Below are 15,890 nucleotides of genomic sequence, written 5' to 3'. Positions count from 1 at the left end.
ACTGACTTAGCTGAAACTGGCCTCTTTGTATCTCACAATTTACAGAATTAGACTAGTGTGGGCTTAGAGAGGGGGCGTAATTGAATTGCGTCTTACTTTCGATGGGAAGATACTGGTGAAGATGTTAATTATTTTTACAGTGCCTGCATGCCTGTATAAAGAATTGTGGTGGGCAAATATTTCTCATATTTTCTTTAGCAGTGGTCTGTTCATGCCCCCTTTCAAGTAGCTCGACTGGTCCTAGGTGTCATGTTCTAGCCAGTGAGTAAGTGGCTGGCTCTGGCTAACAATGTTAAGTCTTTTGGTCGGGGGGGGGGGGGGTGCTGGGCGGATTGCTGTGTGAGTGATGGAGGAAAAACTCCATTTGTTTGTTTTGCCATAATCTGTTGTTCTTGGAGTTAACCAGCCAGTTCTTCTCTCCATTGCAGATGGCAGCTCAGAGACAGCGTGCTCTGGCCATTATGTGCCGCGTGTATGTGGGTTCCATTTATTACGAGTTGGGAGAAGACACTATCCGCCAGGCTTTTGCACCATTTGGACCTATAAAAAGCATTGACATGTCTTGGGACTCTGTCACCATGAAGCATAAGGTTAGTCTGTTTGAGGCATTTGGATTTGTAGGGGTAACCGTAAGAAGGACTTGAGTTTGAAAAAAAGGCAGCACTTGATAATTGTCCTTATTACCGTGTGGACCATGTACTTGAGCGTTGTGCAATGTTAAAGTTGATAGTTGTCTCCAGACTGACAATGGTCTCCTTTATATTTATCCTTGCTTTCCATGCTTGGCCTTTTCATATCATTTGGGGGGGGGGGGGGGAGAGAACTGAATTCAAAGTAAAATAACCGTTGTTTGTTTTTCCATGATCTGCCAGCTGCTTCTCCTCACAAAGATCATACTTGAAATTTCAAACGGGTAGATGCATTCGCTATCTGGCTGTGGACACATCTGAAAAAAGCAATAGCCTGCAAAAAAACATCAGTCCATGCAGGCCTCTTGCTGTTTTCCAGAAGAGGTGTGATGACCATCTCATTGCCATCTTTTGGTGCCACTGTTGCTCTCTGTTTGACCTACAGTGAAATTACTTCTGTGTACATAAAAATAAAAAAAACTAGGGCATGCTCAAAGGATCTCTTGAAATATTGAGGGCTTTTTCAGTTGTGACTCAGTTTAACCAGAAAAAGCAGTAATCCTCGACCACAACTGCTGTTCACACTAACCCTGTGCAGCTAATCAAGCGAGTTCAGTACTTAGCAAAGTATTTTCTTGGGCTGCTAAGAGTCTGTTTTTTTCCCCCATGTGCATACTTACTGGGTCGACTTTACCTTCTCCGCTACAGAGACATACTGATTGGACCATTGACCCATCTACATATTGTTTTGGACACCTTAATGGAAAGCTTAGTTAGCTGGCAGACTAACTGATCCAACAATTAGGCATTCCTAACAGCAGACCAACATTGCCTCGCTTTCATGTGCCCATATTCTGTATGGCCTACAAACTGAAATGCTCATTTAGTTTTCAAAATTTCATTTGTCCCCTGCCCCCATATATTTTGAGGTTGATATCCACGTTATTTCCCTAATGGGTTGTGCCACTACACTGTTAGTCCATAGACTCTGCTTCATTGTGCTGAGATTAATGTATACTTCAGATAAATCTCAGCAGATTTAGTTATGTTACTGTTAGAGCCTCATGAAACTGCTCATTGAACATATTCATTATGTAGGAAGTTGGCTCTGTATGTGCTATTTCAAAGTAAGGAATAGTATGCACAGAGTCCAAGGGTTCCCCTTAGAGGTAAAATAGTGGTAAAAATAGATAATACTAATGCTCTATTTTGTGGTAGTGTGGTCGAGCAGTAGGCTTATCCAAGGAGTAGTGTTAAGCATTTGTTGTACATACACATAGACAATAAATGAGGTACACACACTCAGAGACAAATCCAGCCAATAGGTTTTTGTATAGAAAAATATCTTTTCTTAGTTTATTTTAAGAACCACAGGTTCAAATTTAACATGTAATATCTTGTTCGAAAGGTATTGCAGGTAAGTACTTTAGGAACTTCAAATCATAAAAATTGCATGTATACTTTTCAAGTTATTGACAAATAGCTGTTTTAAAAGTGGACACCTAGTGCAATTTTCACAGTTCCTGGGGGAGGTAAGTTTTTGTTAGTTTTACCAGGTAAGTAGGACACTTACAGGGTTCAGTTCTTGGTCCAAGGTAGCCCACCGTTGGGGGTTCAGAGCAACCCCAAAGTCACCACACCAGCAGCTCAGGGCCGGTCAGGTGCAGAGTTCAAAGTGGTGCCCAAAACACATAGGCTAGAATGGAGAGAAGGGGGTGCCCCGGTTCCGGTCTGCTTGCAGGTAAGTACCCGCGTCTTCGGAGGGCAGACCAGGGGGGTTTTGTAGGGCACCGGGGGGGGGACACAAGTCCACACAGAAATTTCACCCTCAGCGGCGCGGGGGCGGCCGGGTGCAGTGTAGAAACAAGCGTCGGGTTCGCAATGTTAGTCTATGAGAGATCTCGGGATCTCTTCAGCGCTGCAGGCAGGCAAGGGGGGGGTTCCTCGGGGAAACCTCCACTTGGGCAAGGGAGAGGGACTCCTGGGGGTCACTTCTCCAGTGAAAGTCCGGTCCTTCAGGTCCTGGGGGCTGCGGGTGCAGGGTCTCTCCCAGGCGTCGGGACTTTAGGTTCAAAGAGTCGCGGTCAGGGGAAGCCTCGGGATTCCCTCTGCAGGCGGCGCTGTGGGGGCTCAGGGGGGACAGGTTTTGGTACTCACAGTATCAGAGTAGTCCTGGGGTCCCTCCTGAGGTGTTGGATCGCCACCAGCCGAGTCGGGGTCGCCGGGTGCAGTGTTGCAAGTCTCACGCTTCTTGCGGGGAGCTTGCAGGGTTCTTTAAAGCTGCTGGAAACAAAGTTGCAGCTTTTCTTGGAGCAGGTCCGCTGTCCTCGGGAGTTTCTTGTCTTTTCGAAGCAGGGGCAGTCCTCAGAGGATGTCGAGGTCGCTGGTCCCTTTGGAAGGCGTCGCTGGAGCAGGATCTTTGGAAGGCAGGAGACAGGCCGGTGAGTTTCTGGAGCCAAGGCAGTTGTCGTCTTCTGGTCTTCCGCTGCAGGGGTTTTCAGCTGGGCAGTCCTTCTTCTTGTAGTTGCAGGAATCTAATTTTCTAGGGTTCAGGGTAGCCCTTAAATACTAAATTTAAGGGCGTGTTTTAGGTCTGGGGGGTTAGTAGCCAATGGCTTCTAGCCCTGAGGGTGGGTACACCCTCTTTGTGCCTCCTCCCAAGGGGAGGGGGTCACAATCCTAACCCTATTGGGGGAATCCTCCATCTGCAAGATGGAGGATTTCTAAAAGTTAGAGTCACTTCAGCTCAGGACACCTTAGGGGCTGTCCTGAATGGCCAGTGACTCGTCCTAGTTTTTCTCATTATTTTCTCCGGCCTTGCCGCCAAAAGTGGGGCCTGGCCGGAGGGGGCGGGCAACTCCACTAGCTGGAGTGTCCTGCTGGGTTGGCACAAAGGAGGTGAGCCTTTGAGGCTCACCGCCAGGTGTGACCATTCCTGCCTGGGAGAGGTGTTAGCATCTCCACCCAGTGCAGGCTTTGTTACTGGCCTCAGAGTGATAAAGGCACTCTCCCCATGGGGCCAGCAACATGTCTCGGTTTGTGGCAGGCTGCTAAAACTAGTCAGCCTACACAGATAGTCGGTTAAGTTTCAGGGGGCACCTCTAAGGTGCCCTCTGTGGTGTATTTTACAATAAAATGTACACTGGCATCAGTGTGCATTTATTGTGCTGAGAAGTTTGATACCAAACTTCCCAGTTTTCAGTGTAGCCATTATGGTGCTGTGGAGTTCGTGTTTGACGAACTCCCAGACCATATACTCTTATGGCTACCCTGCACTTACAATGTCAAAGGTTTTGTTTAGACACTGTAGGGGTACCATGCTCATGCACTGGTACCCTCACCTATGGTATAGTGCACCCTGCCTTAGGGCTGTAAGGCCTGCTAGAGGGGTGTCTTACCTATACTGCATAGGCAGTGAGAGGCTGGCATGGCACCCTGAGGGGAGTGCCATGTCGACTTACTCGTTTTGTCCTCACTAGCACACACAAGCTGGCAAGCAGTGTGTCTGTGCTGAGTGAGAGGTCTCCAGGGTGGCATAAGACATGCTGCAGCCCTTCGAGACCTTCCTTGGCATCAGGGCCCTTGGTACTAGAAGTACCAGTTACAAGGGACTTATCTGGATGCCAGGGTCTGCCAATTGTGGATACAAAAGTACAGGTTAGGGAAAGAACACTGGTGCTGGGGCCTGGTTAGCAGGCCTCAGCACACTTTCAATTGTAAACATAGCATCAGCAAAGGCAAAAAGTCAGGGGGCAACCATGCCAAGGAGGCATTTCCTTACACATTACCACTCCTGTAGGATTCCTTGTGCATATTTTGAATAGAGGTTCCTTTGTGGATTCACATGTTGGTCATTAGTCATCTAGTGGCTGGGTCATGTCAATCCCTCTTCTGTGACATTCCCAAAGTGCATGCTTGCCACTCACACCTCTTCTAATATCAACCAACACCTCGCCGTTCTCCTTTCTGAGTCTGTGTTTGAACCCTTGGCTGGACAAACATTCACACACTCCTGCTTCTAAACAACTTTGATATCTTGTGTACTGAGAAACTGACAGATCAAACTAGTTAATTGAGAAACAATAGCACTGCAGTTCTAATTTATATTTTTTCATTCCTATTTCTTAGATGAACCTTTGTGACAGGCATCAGAGTAAACCCAGAAAAGGTTTCAGCTGTCCTTTGTCACCAGTGCTAGGATCTATTTGTGTCCTGACCGGCATCTCAAGACCCCACCAAAAATTATGAGGATTGTACATAATGGTGTTCAAACACAGTGATGATCGTTGGTTCTTTCTGCACTGTTGCAGGGGAGTTTGACGTCCTACCAACCTTTTTCAAGGTTTTCTTATATTTTTCTCTGTTTTTTGGAGACCAGTTAACACTCCGATCTTTAGGCTATAAGACTTTTTCGATTTAGATGCATCATGTAGCAGTGTTTGGGGGGAGGGGGTGTGGGGGGGTCTTGGATCCTCTCAAGATTGATAGTCCTTAGAAATTTGCAGTGGACACTGGGTATGTCTGTCCCAGTGTCCGTTTCAGTGCCAGTGTTGAATCTTGCTCAGGCATTAAAAATTTCTAAGATTCTAGATACCACTAGAGCGAAGGCATATGGGATTATTTGAAGTCACCAGAATATCCTGTGTTGCGAAAATTGTCTTTCCAGTGAATGAAGGAACTCTTTGAATGCAACTTGTGACCCTATTCCAATGCCACAAAGGTTTCCTCATAATGAAGAACTTTAAAATGGCGCATAATCTGCTTAATTTATCTCTTATCCCACCTTGGCACAAAATCTCTGCCCCAGATTAATTTACAGGGCATTAGCGGCCTGTATAGAGAACATGAGACTGCGCTTCTATTGTTGGGTCTTCACACAGCTCAGCAGGTGTAATTTGTTGCTGACTGAGATGACCGTTTCAATGCCTAGGACAAAACTAAAGCCTTTCTTTTCAGAGATATTGTCAGGCACATGGTGGAATTTTTGATTCCTTGTAACTTTGCCAGCTCAGATGTAAATTGACCAGGTGTCTCGTGTGGGGGAAAACTTGAATTAATGCCAGTTGTTTCCAGGAGTTTTATGCACAAGTGGAAAGGACTCTTTCTGACCCCCTTTATTTTATTTACACATCCATCTCCAGTAAGCTTGGTGGTAAAACCTTATTTGGTGCTGGTAGGGGGTGCTACTGTGCCTACCGCCCCCTATAAAAGCAATCTAAACATCTGGATGACTTGGAGAACATCTTTACTTCAGGGAATGCATCTTTGAAAGCCAGTACTGCTTCTTGCTTATTAACCTGATGCTAAGTGGCCTAGTTGTTAATTTCCCTGCTGCCTGAATCTTTTTACAGGCCTGTGTGGTGATGGTATGGATTCTGCTACGTATTCTGTGCTGACTGGTTGTGAATCGGTAGTGGCAGTGTACCCATACCGTCAAGCCATTCATGTTTATCCTGATCTTGAGGAATGGTTGCTGAAGGCCGGTCCACCTCAGGATTTACTTTGCACAATTTGAGGTTCTCCAGCAACTGAGAGAAATCAAATTGGTGTCCAGCTCAGCCTTTTCATTTTGTAAAAGCAGTATCGGCATGAGCAGGAATATACATCACATGAAAGCATTTCACAATCTGAGCAGCTGGTTTATATTTCAGACCTGATCTCCTGATTTTCTCTCCATGTAAGACAGCCAGAACCAATGCTAAGGTTACTGGGGCCTTAAGGTCTCTTGTCTTTTAGTTCTTCATGCTCTACCTTACGAGGCAGTTGCAGTGGGCAGTGCACTGTTAGTAGAATCAGTTCCAAAGGAACTTTATTTGAAGTGGTCATTCAGTTTTCAGGGAGTGCCTTTTCATCTTTATTGGCCACACATAATGCCTGTTCTTTTGTGTGCTTTTTCTTGACCAGGTGAGGGGCGGAAGGGGGGGTGAAGGTGCTCGATGCATATCTACACCACCCTCGGTCCTTGAGTGCTCGATTGTCTTGGAAGGAAACAAGACTTTGTCAGTCTCTGGGAGCAGAGTGATTAATTTACCCCTGGAGTTGTTCCTGCTTTAAGCCATGGAGTAGCAAGCACAGAATTTGACATTCAATATATGTGAAATGTAGTCCCTTAGCAAATAGGCATAGGCTCCATTTCCCGAGAAGCTGTAGAGCTCTGCAGTCAGCCATAGATAGACTCGTCAAGTACATCTGCATGCAGCCTTCACAAAGACCTGTCATCTCTTTTGCTTCAGTCACTTTCCAACTTGGGGCTCTTTGGTAAAGTAACAAGTTTGAAAACATGGTAAATCTGTGGATGAAATTGAAAACCACTGTTAAAATTTTGGAAGCAATAAAATTCAATCGCATATGGAGAAATGTGAAAGTGCACATAAACAGTCATGGGAGAAACTGAGTAAGGAGGTGAAAACCTAATTTGAACGTTTTTGAAGTCTATTGGGCAGTTGCTATATGTTGTCTGCAGAGCTCTGATCCAGTGCCAGGTAGGTTTGTCACTTGGCTAGTTTTTCTATGGAGTCCAGCAAAATAGAGCCAACCCTAATGCCAAGATGTAGGAAGTTGGCTCTGTATGCACTATTTCAAAGTAAGGAATAGTATGCACAGAGTCCAAGGGTTCCCCTTAGAGGTAAGATGGTGGCAAAAAGAGATAATACTAATGCTCTGTTTTGTGGTAGTGTGGTCGAGCAGTAGGCTTATCAAAGGAGTAGTGTTAAGCATTTGTTGTACATACACACAGGCAATAAATGAGGAACACACACTCAGAGACAAATCCAGCCAATAGGTTTTAGAAAAATATCTTTCCTTAGTTTATTTTAAGAACCACAGGTTCAAATTCTACATGTAATATCTCATTTGAAAGGTATTGCAGGTAAGTACTTTAGGAACTTTGAATAATCACAATAGCATATATACTTTTTACATAAAACACATATAGCTATTTTAAAAGTGGACACAGTGCAATTTTCACAGTTCCTGGGGGAGGTAAGTTAATGTTAGTTTTTGCAGGTAAGTAAACCACCTACAGGGTTCAAATTGGGGTCCAAGGTAGCCCACCGTTGGGGGTTCAGAGCAACCCCAAAGTCACCACACCAGCAGCTCAGGGCCGGTCAGGTGCAGAGTTCAAAGTGGTGCCCAAAACGCATAGGCTTCAATGGAGAGAAGGGGGTGCCCCGGTTCCGGTCTGCCAGCAGGTAAGTACCCGCGTCTTCGGAGGGCAGACCAGGGGGGTTTTGTAGGGCACCGGGGGGGACACAAGTCCACACAAAAAGTACACCCTCAGCGGCACTGGGGCGGCCGGGTGCAGTGTAGAAACAAGCGTCGGGTTTTCAATGGAAATCAATGAGACATCAAGGGATCTCTTCAGTGTTGCAGGCAGGCAAGGGGGGGGGGCTCCTCTGGGTAGCCACCACCTGGGCAAGGGAGGGGGCTTCCTGGGGGTCACTCCGGCACAGGAGTTCCGTTCCTTTAGGTGCTGGGGGCTGCGGGTGCAGGGTCTTTTCCAGCCGTCGGGACTTTAGGTTCAGGCAGTCGCGGTCAGGGGGAGCCTTGGGATTCCCTCTGCAGGCGTCGCTGTGGGGGCTCAGGGGGGACAACTTTGGTTACTCACGGATTCTGAGTCGCCAGAGGGTCCTCCCTGAGGTGTTGGTTCTCCACCAGTCGAGTCGGGGTCGCCGGGTGCAGTGTTGCAAGTCTCACGCTTCTTGCGGGGAGTTGCAGGGGTCTTTAAATCTGCTCCTTCGAAACAAAGTTGCAGTCTTTTTGGAGCAGGGCCGCTGTCCTTGGGAGTTTCTTGGTCTCTTGGAAGCAGGGCAGTCCTCTGAGGATTCAGAGGTCGCTGGTCCTTTGGAAAGCGTCGCTGGAGCAGGTTTCTTTGGAAGGCCGGAGACAGGCCGGTAGGACTGGGGCCAAAGCAGTTGGTGTCCTGTTCTTCCTCTGCAGGGGTTTTTCAGCTCAGCAGTCCTCTTCTTGTAGTTTCAGGAATCTAAATTCTTAGGTTCAGGGGAGCCCTCAAATACAAAATTTAAGGGCGTGTTTAGGTCTGGGGGGGTTAGTAGCCAATGGCTACTAGCCCTGAGGGTGGGTACACCCTCTTTGTGCCTCCTCCCAAGGGGAGGGGGTCACATCCCTAATCCTATTGGGGGAATCCTCCATCTGCAAGATGGAGGATTTCTAAAAGTTCGTCACTTCAGCTCAGGACACCTTAGGGGCTGTCCTGACTGGCCAGTGACTCCTCCTTGTTGTTCTCATTATTTTCTCCGGCCTTGCCGCCAAAAGTGGGGGCCATGGCCGGAGGGGGCGGGCAACTCCACTAGCTGGAGTGTCCTGCGGTGCTGGCACAAAGGGGTGAGCCTTTGAGGCTCACCGCCAGGTGTGACAGCTCCTGCCTGGGGGAGGTGTTAGCATCTCCACCCAGTGCAGGCTTTGTTACTGGCCTCAGAGTGACAAAGGCACTCTCCCCATGGGGCCAGCAACATGTCTCGGTTGTGGCAGGCTGCTGGAACCAGTCAGCCTACACAGATAGTCGGTTAAGGTTTCAGGGGGCACCTCTAAGGTGCCCTCTGGGGTGTATTTTACAATAAAATGTACACTGGCATCAGTGTGCATTTATTGTGCTGAGAAGTTTAATACCAAACTTCCCAGTTTTCAGTGTAGCCATTATGGTGCTGTGGAGTTCGTGTTTGACAGACTCCCAGACCATATACTCTTATGGCTACCCTGCACTTACAATATCTAAGGTTTTGTTTAGACACTGTAGGGGTACCATGCTCATGCACTGGTACCCTCACCTATGGTATAGTGCACCCTGCCTTAGGGCTGTAAGGCCTGCTAGAGGGGTGTCTTACCTATACTGCATAGGCAGTGAGAGGCTGGCATGGCACCCTGAGGGGAGTGCCATGTCGACTTACTCGTTTTGTCCTCACTAGCACACACAAGCTGGCAAGCAGAGTGTCTGTGCTGAGTGAGAGGTCTCCAGGGTGGCATAAGACATGCTGCAGCCCTTAGAGACCTTCCTTGGCATCAGGGCCCTTGGTACTAGAAGTACCAGTTACAAGGGACTTATCTGGATGCCAGGGTGTGCCAATTGTGGATACAAAAGTACAGGTTAGGGAAAGAACACTTGTGCTGGGGCCTGGTTAGCAGGCCTCAACACACTTTCAATTCAAAACCTAGCATCAGCAAAGGCAAAAAGTCAGGGGGTAACCATGCCAAGGAGGCATTTCCTTACACAACCCCCCCCCCCCCCCCCCCCCCCCCCCCCCAAACGAAAGAGGATGAGACTAACCTTTCCCAAGAGAGTCTTCATTTTCTAAGTGGAAGAACCTGGAAAGGCCATCTGCATTGGCATGGGCAGTCCCAGGTCTGTGTTCCACTATAAAGTCCATTCCCTGTAGGGAGATGGACCACCTCAACAGTTTTGGATTTTCACCTTTCATTTGCATCAGCCATCTGAGAGGTCTGTGGTCAGTTTGAACTAGGAAGTGAGTACCAAAGAGGTATGGTCTCAACTTCTTCAGGGACCAAACCACAGCAAAGGCCTCCCTCTCAATGGCACTCCAACGCTGCTCCCTGTGGAGTAACCTCCTGCTAATGAAAGCAACAGGCTGGTCCAGGCCATCATCATTTGTTTGGGACAAAACTGCCCCTAGCCCATGTTCAGAGGCATCTGTTTGCACAATGAATTGCTTGGAGTAATCTGGAGCTTTTAGAACTGGTGCTGTGCACATAGCTTGTTTCAGGGTGTCAAAGGCCTGTTGGCATTCCACAGTCCAGTTTACTTTCTTGGAGGTGAGTTCTGTGAGGGCTGTCACAATGGATCCATATCCCTTCACAAACCTCCTATAGTACCCAGTCAAGCCAAGGAATGCCCTGACTTGAGTCTGGGTTTTTGGAGCTGCCCAGTCCAGAATAGTCTGGATCTTAGGCTGGAGTGGCTGAACTTGGCCTCCACCTACAAGGTGTCCCAAGTAAACCACAGTTCCCTGCCCTATCTGGCATTTGGATGCCTTGATAGAGAGGCCTGCTGATTGCAGAGCCTTCAAAACCTTCAAGTGGACCAGGTGATCCTGCCAGGTGGAGCTGAAGACAGCAATATCATCAAGATAAGCTGCACTAAAGGACTCCAAACCAGCAAGGACTTGATTCACCAACCTTTGGAAGGTGTCAGGGGCATTCTTTAAACCAAAGGGCATAACAGTAAACTGATAATGCCCATCAGGTGTGGAGAATGCTGTTTTCTCTTTTGCTCCAGGTGCCATTTTGATTTACCAGTACCCTGCTGTTAAGTCAAAGGTACTTAAGAATTTGGCAGCACCTAATTTGTCAATCAGCTCGTCAGCTCTAGGAATGGGATGGGCATCTGTCTTGGTGACAGAATTAAGACCTCTGTAGTCCACACAAAACCTCATCTCTCTCTTTCCTTCTTTGGTGTGAGGTTTGGGGACTAAGACCACTGGGCTAGCCCAGGGGCTGTCCGAGTACTCAATTACTCCCAATTCCAGCATCTTGTGGACTTCCACCTTGATGCTTTCCTTAACTTGGTCAGACTGTCTGAAGATTTTGTTTTTGACAGGCATGCTGTCTCCTGTGTCCACATCATGGGTACACAGATGTGTCTGACCAGGTGTTAGGGAAAAGAGCTCAGCAAACTGTTGTAGGACCTTCCTACAGTCAGCTTGCTGTTGGCCAGAGAGGGTGTCTGAATAGATCACTCCATCCACTGAGCCAATCTTTAGGGTCTGGTGAGAGGAGATCAGGGAGAGGCTCACTCTCAGCTTCCTGCTCCTCATCTGTTATCAACAGATTCACATCAGCCCTATCATGGAAGAGTTTTAGGCGGTTTACATGGATCACCCTCTTGGGGCTCCTGCTGGTGCCTAGGTCCACCAGGTAGGTGACCTGACTCTTCTTTTCCAGGATTGGGTAAGGGCCACTCCATCTGTCCTGAAGTGCCCTGGGAGCCACAGGCTCCAAAACCCATACTTTCTGCCCTGGTTGAAATTCAACCATTGCAGCCTTTTGGTCATACCAAAACTTCTGGAGCTGTTGGGTGGCCTCAAGGTTTTTACTTGCCTTTTCCATGTACTCTGCCATTCTTGAGCGAAGGCCAAGTACATAGTCCACTATGTCTTGTTTAGGCTCATGAAGAGGTCTCTCCCAGCCTTCTTTCACAAGAACTAGTGGTCCCCTTACAGGGTGGCCAAACAGAAGTTCAAAGGGTGAGAACCCTACTCCCTTCTGAGGCACCTCTCTGTAAGCGAAAAGCAGACATGGCAGGAGGACATCCCATCTCCTTTTGAGTTTTTCTGGGAGCCCCATGATCATGCCCTTTAATGTCTTGTTGAATCTCTCAACAAGGCCATTGGTTTGTGGATGATATGGTGTATGTAGGAAGTTGGCTCTGTATGTGCTATTTCAAAGTAAGGAATAGCATGCACAGAGTCCAAGGGTTCCCCTTAGAGGTAAAATAGTGGTAGAAATAGATAATACTAATGCTCTATTTTGTGGTAGTGTGGTCGAGCAGTAGGCTTATCCAAGGAGTAGTGTTAAGCATTTGTTGTACATACACATAGACAATAAATGAGGTACACACACTCAGAGACAAATCCAGCCAATAGGTTTTTATATAGAAAAATATATTTTCTTAGTTTATTTTAAGAACCACAGGTTCAAATTCTACATGTAATATCTCATTCGAAAGGTATTGCAGGTAAGTACTTTAGGAACTTCAAATCATCAAAATTGCATGTATACTTTTCAAGTTATTCACAACTAGCTGTTTTAAAAGTGGACACTTAGTGCAATTTTCACAGTTCCTAGGGGAGGTAAGTATTTGTTAGGTTAACCAGGTAAGTAAGACACTTACAGGGCTTAGTTCTTGGTCCAAGGTAGCCCACCGTTGGGGGTTCAGAGCAACCCCAAAGTCACCACACCAGCAGCTCAGGGCCGGTCAGGTGCAGAGTTCAAAGTGGTGCCCAAAACACATAGGCTAGAATGGAGAGAAGGGGATGCCCCGGTTCCGGTCTGTTTGCAGGTAGGTACCCGCGTCTTCGGAGGGCAGACCAGGGGGGTTTTGTAGGGCACCGGGGGGGACACAAGCCCACACAGAAATTTCACCCTCAGCAGAGCGGGGGCGGCCGGGTGCAGTGTAGAAACAAGCGTCGGGTTTGTAATGGAAGTCAATGAGAGATCTCGGGATCTCTTCAGCGCTGCAGGCAGGCAAGGGGGGGGATTCCTCGGGGAAACCTCCACTTGGGTAAGGGAGAGGGACTCCTGGGGGTCACTTCTCCAGTGAAAGTCCGGTCCTTCAGGTCCTGGGGGCTGCGGGTGCAGGGTCTCTCCCAGGCGTCGGGACTTTAGGTTCAAAGAGTCGCGGTCAGGGGAAGCCTCGGGATTCCCTCTGCAGGCGGCGCTGTGGGGGGCTCAGGGGGGACAGGTTTTTGTACTCACAGTCTTAGAGTAGTCCTGGGGTCCCTCCTGAGGTGTTGGATCGCCACCAACCGAGTCGGGGTCGCCGGGTGCAGTGTTGCAAGTCTCACGCTTCTTGCGGGGAGCTTGCAGGGTTCTTTAAAGCTGCTGGAAACAAAGTTGCAGCTTTTCTTGGAGCAGGTCCGCTGTCCTCGGGAGTTTCTTGTCTTTTCGAAGCAGGGGCAGTCCTCAGAGGATGTCGAGGTCGCTGGTCCCTTTGGAAGGCGTCGCTGGAGCAGGATCTTTGGAAGGCAGGAGACAGGCCGGTGAGTTTCTGGAGCCAAGGCAGTTGTCGTCTTCTGGTCTTCCTCTGCAGGGGTTTTCAGCTAGGCAGTCCTTCTTGTAGTTGCAGGAATCTAATTTTCTAGGGTTCAGGGTAGCCCTTAAATACTAAATTTAAGGGCGTGTTTAGGTCTGGGGGGTTAGTAGCCAATGGCTACTAGCCCTGAGGGTGGGTACACCCTCTTTGTGCCTCCTCCCAAGGGGAGGGGGACACAATCCTAACCCTATTGGGGGAATCCTCCATCTGCAAGATGGAGGATTTCTAAAAGTCAGAGTCACCTCAGCTCAGGACACCTTAGGGGCTGTCCTGACTGGCCAGTGACTCCTCCTTGTTGCTTTCTTTGTTCCCTCCAGCCTTGCCGCCAAAAGTGGGGGCCGTGGCCGGAGGGGGCGGGCAACTCCACTAAGCTGGAGTGCCCTGCTGGGCTGTGACAAAGGGGTGAGCCTTTGAGGCTCACCGCCAGGTGTCACAGCTCCTGCCTGGGGGAGGTGTTAGCATCTCCACCCAGTGCAGGCTTTGTTACTGGCCTCAGAGTGACAAAGGCACTCTCCCCATGGGGCCAGCAACATGTCTCTGGTGTGGCAGGCTGCTGGAACTAGTCAGCCTACACAGACAGTCGGTTGAGTTTCAGGGGGCACCTCTAAGGTGCCCTCTGGGGTGTATTTTGCAATAAAATGTACACTGGCATCAGTGTGCATTTATTGTGCTGAGAAGTTTGATACCAAACTTCCCAGTTTTCAGTGTAGCCATTATGGTGCTGTGGAGTTCGTGTTTGACAGACTCCCAGACCATATACTCTTATGGCTACCCTGCACTTACAATGTCTAAGGTTTTGTTTAGACACTGTAGGGGTACCATGCTCATGCACTGGTACCCTCACCTATGGTATAGTGCACCCTGCCTTAGGGCTGTAAGGCCTGCTAGAGGGGTGTCTTACCTATACTGCATAGGCAGTGAGAGGCTGGCATGGCACCCTGAGGGGAGTGCCATGTCGACTTACTCGTTTTGTCCTCACTAGCACACACAAGCTGGCAAGCAGTGTGTCTGTGCTGAGTGAGAGGTCTCCAGGGTGGCATAAGACATGCTGCAGCCCTTAGAGACCTTCCTTGGCATCAGGGCCCTTGGTACTAGAAGTACCAGTTACAAGGGACTTATCTGGATGCCAGGGTCTGCCAATTGTGGATACAAAAGTACAGGTTAGGGAAAGAACACTGGTGCTGGGGCCTGGTTAGCAGGCCTCAGCACACTTTCAATTGTAAACATAGCATCAGCAAAGGCAAAAAGTCAGGGGGCAACCATGCCAAGGAGGCATTTCCTTACAGTGTAGTGAACTTATGTCACTCCACACTCATTCCACATGTGTTTTAGGTATGCTGACATGAAGTTGGTACCTCTGTCAGACACCACCTCCTTAGGGAACCCCACTCTGGTAAAGATACCAATGAGGGCCTTGGCTACTGCAGGGGCAGTAGTCAACCTAAGGGGAATAGCTTCAGGATACCTAGTAGCATGATCCACTACTACTAGGATGTACATATTTCCTGAGGCTGTGGGAGGTTCAAGTGGACCCACTATGTCCACACCCACTCTTTCAAAGGGGACCCCCACCACTGGAAGTGGAATGAGGGGGGCCTTTGGATGCCCACCTGTCTTACCACTGGCTTGACAGTTGGGGCAGGAGAGGCAAAACTCCTTAACCTTCTGGGACATATTGGGCCAGTAGAAGTGGTTGACTAACCTCTCCCACGTCTTGGTTTGTCCCAAATGCCCAGCAAGGGGAATATCATGGGCTAAGGTCAGAATAAACTCTCTGAAACTCTGAGGCACTACCACTCTCCTAGTGGCACCAGGTTTGGGATCTCGTGCCTCAGGGTACAGGAGTCCATCTTCCCAATAGACCCTATGTGTTCCATTTTTCTTGCCTTTGGACTCTTCAGCAGCTTGCTGCCTAAGGCCTTCAAGAGAGGGACAGGTTTCTTGTCCCTTACACAACTCTTCCCTTGAGGGTCCCCCTGGGCCCAAGAGCTCAACCTGATAAGGTTCCAGTTCCATAGGCTCAGTTCCCTCAGAGGGCAGAACTTCTTCCTGAGAAGAGAGGTTCTCTTTTTCTTGTTGTGTTGCAGCTGGTTTCCCAGCTGACTTTCCTTTTCTCTTGGTAGGCTGGGCCTTTCTTCCAGACTCCAGCTCTACTTTTTCACCCTGAGCCTTGCACTGTGCCCTTGTCTTGACACACACCAGTTCAGGGATACCCAGCATGGCTGCATGGGTTTTCAGTTCTACCTCAGCCCATGCTGAGGACTCCAGGTCATTTCCAAGCAAACAGTCTACGGGGATATTTGAGGAGACCACCACCTGTTTCAGGCCATTTACCCCTCCCCACTCTAAAGTTACCATAGCCATGGGATGTACTTTAGTCTGATTGTCAGCGTTGGTGACTGGATAAGTTTGTCCAGCCAGGTATTGGTCAGGGGAAACCAGTTTCTCTGTCACCATGGTGACACTGGCACCTGTAT

At 48.6% G+C, this 15,890-nt stretch overlaps 1 protein-coding gene across 2 annotated transcripts in view; it reads left to right on the top strand.

Annotated features, from left to right (window-relative positions):
* PUF60 (poly(U) binding splicing factor 60) overlaps positions 1-15,890 on the top strand; it is a 269,830-nt gene that overhangs the window by 67,139 nt on the left and 186,801 nt on the right. For both annotated transcript variants that reach the window (XM_069220967.1, XM_069220966.1), the window contains exon 5: positions 429-590. In XM_069220967.1, the coding sequence (XP_069077068.1) occupies positions 429-590 (162 nt within the window). The remainder of the gene's footprint in view (positions 1-428; positions 591-15,890) is intronic.

This window comes from Pleurodeles waltl, chromosome 2_2 (assembly GCF_031143425.1).
Source record: "Pleurodeles waltl isolate 20211129_DDA chromosome 2_2, aPleWal1.hap1.20221129, whole genome shotgun sequence".
Lineage (NCBI taxonomy): Eukaryota > Metazoa > Chordata > Amphibia > Caudata > Salamandridae > Pleurodeles > Pleurodeles waltl.
Note: the sequence above shows the minus strand (reverse complement) of the source record. Positions and strands in the feature narration are given on the sequence as shown.